Genomic DNA, 6,386 nt, shown 5'->3' on the forward strand with positions numbered 1-6,386 from the left:
TCATTTTATACATATTTCCTCCAAAATTCATACAGGTGACAGGAAACTTTGGATTCTCAACAATAATTTAGATAAGATGGATATAAAAAAAAAAGATAAAGTTGGATTAGTTTTAAAAAGCTTGTTTTCTTGTACAAAGTGAGTTGCAGAGCCACCACAGGGACCAGCACAGTGCTGGGATGTGCCAATTTGGAAACCGAATGTGATAAAACAGCTTTTTTTTCTTGAGTGTTGATGTGCATCAATGCTGGGAAATAGGACAGTGGTGTGTCCTGACCACAGTGAAGTGTGTCAGTGCACTTGTTGCTTTTGCATACAAAGTCTTTAATCTTTTTCATGTATTGTTTCTTGTCTCTGTCTGCAGTGGCAGTCCATCACCATCACCCTGGTGGAGAAGGTGCAGATTATCGCGGTGTTTCTGGGCTCTCTCTTCCTGGTTGCCAGTATCTCCTGGCTGCTGTGGTCAGCCCTCAGCCCGCAGGCAGTCTGGCAGCGCCGTGACGTCCTGTTTCAGATCTGCTATGGCATGTACGGCTTCATGGACCTGGTCTGCGTAGGTGAGCCTGGGAATGATTCATGTAGAATGTAAAAACAAACAACTATCCTCTGGGGTCAATCATACATGAAGTATTTATCTGCTGTTGTGGCCTACAGGCCAAACACACAACTTGACATTGAAGTGACATATTTCCAGATGTTACGGAGATGTGTGATACCAGAAAATGTTTCAGTGATGGTAATGTCAGGCCTCTGTCAGTCCCTCAGAATGAAATGGTGAGGGCTGACATTCACTCTCACACTTAATTGTATGCAGCTCGAGGTAAGTATGAGGTAAATGTGTTAGATTTAGCCAAAAGGCAAATTTCCAGTTGCAGTCCTTTGTCAGACCAATGAAAAAACACACCAAAAAACTAAAAAGCATCAAAGCTTAAGAGGATAAAGGATAAATGAATAGAAACCTCATTACAACCATTACAGAACGGACACATACATGCACATAAAACAGTCGGAAACTGACAACAGGCACAAAGACCAAACATCACAAAGAACTAGGAAACTATAATCTAGTCCATGTTTTCATTTGTTTCCTATCTGTGTAATGGAAAAAGGCGATTACACTTTTTTCTCTCTTTCTCTAGGCTTCATGACACAAAATCTAAAGCACAGATGGATCATAGCGTTAGCTCAGTCATTGAAGTAGAAGCTTTCATTAGCTAATTGGTTTTTCTTGCTTTATTCATGCCTCATATCAGCGGCTCATTTACAGGCTGCTTAGCTGCCTGCTGACTAACAATGTTCACTCATCTTAATACAAGTGTGCACAATACCCATTGTTATCCTTATAACCTTCCCCACCAGATCTTAACTGTACAACCATTTCCTATAAATTGTCAGTTCCTTTTCACCAGTTTCTCCTGGCTGAAATCTCATTGGTTAGACTAATCATATTGATATTAAGATCCCACAGACTATTTTACTTGTCTCAGATATGGGGACTTTATATTGTATTTGTTCACAAAAAAAAAGTTCATTACCCATTTTTTTAAATGTATAGACTTAGAAAAACCTGAAATGAAAGCCAAAGTGTTACATATCTAGAACAGGAATTAAGAGTAAGTGCAGAACTTACTGTTAACTGGTGTTAGTCTAGAGAGAAGTGTATGCTTTGTTGCTTGCTATGATGAGGTAGCTGAGAGTGATTAAATGGCTGTCTCCTGGTGGGTTGAGCAGAATGCTGGTAATAGCAATATGCTGGCTAGCTTTACATGGTGTTAGCTGGTGATATTGTAGACAGCATGGATATGACTTGCTATAGAGGGTTGTGTTGTGTGGGTGCAGGTAAAGAGGGGGGGTGGTTCTAGGATGCTGGAACACACTGTTGAGCCTTCTCGGTGTCGTTTGCCCAACTCAACGGAACACCAGTTATTGAAAGGGTTGCCCACCTGATGATCGAGTAGACTTGCCCGCATTCTTATACTCATACACATAAGTTCACATTGAAACGATGTTCCTTTATTTGTTAGACAGGTCTAGTGACATATTAAAGAAACGTTTCTCATGCGAGAGGGGTTGCTAATTAGTGGCTATTGATAAGACTAGTGGAACCAGTAATGGTGGTTGGGCAACTGAGCAGACCATAGCATTGCTTATCCAGCCAGTTGGGTCAGCCACTGTAGGTTAGCCTGAGCAGATACAACATAGATATAAGGCTGCGTTATGCTGATGATTATCTGCTCTTTGCTAGGATTCAAGGATGCTTTAAAGGTTAGATAAAGTTTTCTGATATAACTCTTTGTAAGACTAGTGATGCTAGATAGGTTGGGATGATGGCAGCATTAAGATGATACTGCCTATCAAACCAGTGGGTCCAGTTACAGTAGTTTACACTGAGCAGATACATTGTAGATATAAGGCCGGGTTAAGCCACTGAGTATCTGCTCTTTGATGATGTCAGTTTGATGAGATCTAAAATGTAACAGTAATGTATCAGAGGATCAACATTTCCTTTAATGTGCCCACTTTTGTCCTTGTTACAGGCTTGATTGTCCATGAGGGGGCAGCAGTATACAACGTCTTCATGCGCTGGCGGGCCGTCAACCTCCACTGGGATGTGCAGAGCTACAACAAAGCGAAAGACATGGAGGAGACGAGCACTGGCCATTCCTCGTTGGGCCCCAGGACACTTTGGTTGCCTCTGGCCACCTTTGGACCCAACGGCCCCTTAAACTCCACCCAGCTGGGGCCACAGCCATGGACTTGCCTCTGCTTGGCCCCCTTCTGCCCCAGCCTGGTGCCCCGAAACAACCTCAGCCAGGACAGCGACTCAGGAGAGGTCGTTATTCGTGTAACATCGGTGTAACAATAGGCAGTATTTATGCAGGAACAAAACATCTGATGGTTTACATTTGGTGGTAAAAATCTGAGCTTCTCTGGGCAGTTTATAGAATTACACAGTCTGAGTTTTTTTTGCAGATTTTCTTGTTGCCAAATAATTTCCTAGTGAGTCAGAGTTGTTTGTTCGCTCTGGGGCCGGTCCTCAAAACAATATTAACAGTTAAAATAACTCTGATGTGTTGGCGTTGCCTTTTATACAGTCCAGATCGTAAGTATTTGGACAGTTACACATTTGGTTTGAAATAAAGTAATGCATACTACATTAAAGTGCCACGTCTCAGCTTTAATTTTAATAGGTTTACACCAATATAGAAAGAACTGCTTTGGAGATAAAACTCTTAACACAGTGTCAAAAGTTTAGGGGTTCAAACGTAATTGGATATTTGGTTACTAAATGTTTGTTGGGCAGCTGTGTGTCATTTCAACATTAGTTCAGCACAAAAGAGCTTACATGTGGCTCAGAGTTGACTGAGAGATGCCATTTAGATTGAAGTGGAGTTGTCTGTCAATATGAGGTGTAAAAACGTGACAATGCAAGTGAAGTAGATAATAATGAGGCTAGAAAAAGCAAAAAGCAGAGATATCAGTTTACCAAAATCAACAGTTGGGTACATTTCCAAAAAGCAGGTGTGCCCAGGAAAACTAGAGAATGGCAAACGAGGTGGTAGACCAAGGAGCACAAGTCTGGTAGACTGAGGAGCACAAGTCTGGTGGATGAGCAGAAATTCATTTGCATGGTGAAGAAAAAGCCCTTTATGACTGCACAGCAAGTCAAGAAACTTCATGACCAGAACCTCAGAGGATTTATCATAAGATGCAAATCCTTGGTAAGCCTCAAAAACAGAAATCTGATCATCAACCCTTATGTTGATGTAAACCTACACAAAATGAAGTGGAGATTTGGCACTTTAATGTAGTATCCATTATTTGATTTTAAATTTAATGTGCTGAAGCACAGAGCCTGAAGAATAAAAAAAGTGTTACTGTGAAATACTTCAGGTCTGGACTGTATGTATAGACAGACATAAACCACACCCATCTCCACACTTTTGTTTTTCCAGAACCCTCGTGGCATATGGAAAAGAAGATAGGTGCAGGAGTTAAAAATACTGTGCATTGACAATATAGCACTAAATCCAATTAGTTTGGCTTTAATTACATTAAATGTGGACTTAGGCTGATTTAAGGCATTCATGCTTGTTTGCCTTTATCAGGCACTTCTGCATAATTTAGCACCAAGCTTTCAAAAAGTTTTACAACTTGGATGATGATGTGAATAAAAGTTAGAAAATGCTTATTAGGATGAATCCCACGTCATGAATGCAACATTTGTGCAGATTTGTACAAAGGCACATACTTCATATCTTGGTAAGACAGAGACCTCTCCGAAATCACATGCATGTATGTTGAGCCTGTCATGTTCCTCTAGAACTTCCCATGTTCATGTCACCACCTCCACTGAACCAGGCTATGTTGTTGGCTAGATGTAGCTATTTTTTTAAATATTGCGTCCATTGGCTGTTGGTGGATAAAAAAAACACAGACTAAAGCAAAACAAAAACTTCTTTGCATCCAATCTTAACGCAACTTCAGGCTCAGCTCAGCATCTATCAGCTGCATCTCATCAGGCTCAGCTGTACTTGTTACTTTTAGCTTTATTTTGTTCAGCATTGAATATTATAATGCACACATTAACATGCTTACATAAAAACATCATGCAACATTTTAATATTAGCATGTTAACATGCTACTACTAGCACATTATTATACCTAGCATGTTGACATGATAATAGCATAATGTTTAGCATATTAAACATGCTAACACGGGGTAATTCTGGGCTTAGAATTGTACTGAAAGGGTGTACAGCTTTGAATTTACTAGTAAATCTTTCAAAAACTGAGAGCTTTGTATCTTTATCACTGTTTCTTAGGATAAATCTGCTTCATATTTTGTACAAAAAATATGCACTAATGGAGGACCAGATCCCAGCAAGCATTTGATGGACAAGGATGTAGAATTCAGTGATTCAGCAAGATAGCAAATGAGCACAAAACAAAAACTGATGTCAGAAAGATATTGAGGTTTCAGTTTAACACAAGCAGGCAGCAAATATGCACATATCTTAATGTCATTTTAACTTTATGTCTTCTAGTTTTCAGCATTGGCAAATGCTGGCATATCAACATCTGTTCAGTACCAGAATGTTTGCTGGGCTGCCACAAAGAATTGATCCTCAGATGATTTGTGCCGGTATAAATACAGCTGTTGAAAATTGTGGTTTTGATCTGTCTGTATGCCATTCTGTTGAGCTTCCAGGAGCCCTGTGGTGTTTGGGGTTGTGGGGTTGTGGGGTTTTGGGGTGGTGGGTGGGTTTGGGGCTCTGTTCTCGACCTCGGTCATTTGGGTCGTTAGATTTTTTTGGTGCCTTAGGAGGCTGGGTGACGACATTGCAATGTGCAGCACAGAAATGACTTGAATGTGACTTTTCCTGTTGGCTGTATTTCTATTTCTTTTGGATGTAACATGGATGTAATGTATAAAGAATATTTATATACACAGAGAGCAGTGTGGATTATTTGCCTGATTTCAAATTGAATTTGGCTGCATTTTGCTTTAAGGCTTTGCCAGGCAATAGCTCCAGGACAGCAGCAAGTGGCAACTGTTTGAGAACTACCCAGAAATCCCTTGAGATGACTAGGGCTGTAGTCAACCAAAGAAAATGTTGGTTGACTGAAATTGTACATAATCTTCAACTAATCAATTAGTCGCGCAGGTGGAGGGGGGGGGGGGGGGGGGGGGGGGGGGTTAAAAATTGTTGGATGTTACGGGGCAGAGTAACATCAGCTACACATTTTTCCATTCACTATTTCTCTGTTTAGCGTCTTCAGGTTCGGCTAACCCATTGTTGCTAACTTTGGAGCTAAACTACTTTTTCAGCATTTGGGAAAATAACAGACGTGACTTTTCTTGGTCTTGAGAAGCTGCAGCATGTATTAACTGACACACTGTAGTCTGTACTGTACATTTACTGCCAGACTGACAACTTACTGCTAACCTTTTCCTCTGGTCTGCTTGCATTCACTGTCACTTTTCTGCCGCTCGCTCTTTCCCACTTGTTACGCACATATATTACGCGCTGCCCTATTCCTTAACAGAGCTATCTTACCAAGAATTTCCCAGGCAACGACACAGGGGTTGACTCCCGTTTGGGAACAACACTGCACAGACGTTGGATTAATCCTGGAAGGCTATTGATGTAGCACTTTTCTCCTTATGAAAGTAACACAGTGATTATTTGACCAATGAGACTTTGGTCGGACGAGAGCATATCAACCAACTAGTCGACCAGGACACTGCAGCCCTAGAGATGACAACAGCAGCCTCTTCATGTTAAGGCTGATGGGTCAAGGGATGCAAAAGGAAGATGTTGGTGAGTCCAGTTTTATATTTATGTGGGACTAGCTTATTTTGCTGCTTTTTTAGATTAAAA

General features: G+C 40.9%; 1 protein-coding gene across 1 annotated transcript in view; it reads left to right on the forward strand.

Annotated features, from left to right (window-relative positions):
- The window catches only part of march11 (membrane-associated ring finger (C3HC4) 11), a 20,087-nt gene extending 14,871 nt beyond the window's left edge, over window positions 1-5,216 (forward strand). Inside the window, exons 3-4 of the mRNA XM_044369287.1 lie at window positions 365-557; window positions 2,538-5,216. Coding sequence (XP_044225222.1) covers window positions 365-557; window positions 2,538-2,860 — 516 coding nt within the window. The 3' untranslated portion in view covers window positions 2,861-5,216. The remainder of the gene's footprint in view (window positions 1-364; window positions 558-2,537) is intronic.
- The last annotated feature ends 1,170 nt before the right edge of the window (window positions 5,217-6,386 follow it).

This window comes from Thunnus albacares, chromosome 12 (assembly GCF_914725855.1).
Source record: "Thunnus albacares chromosome 12, fThuAlb1.1, whole genome shotgun sequence".
NCBI lineage: Eukaryota > Metazoa > Chordata > Actinopteri > Scombriformes > Scombridae > Thunnus > Thunnus albacares.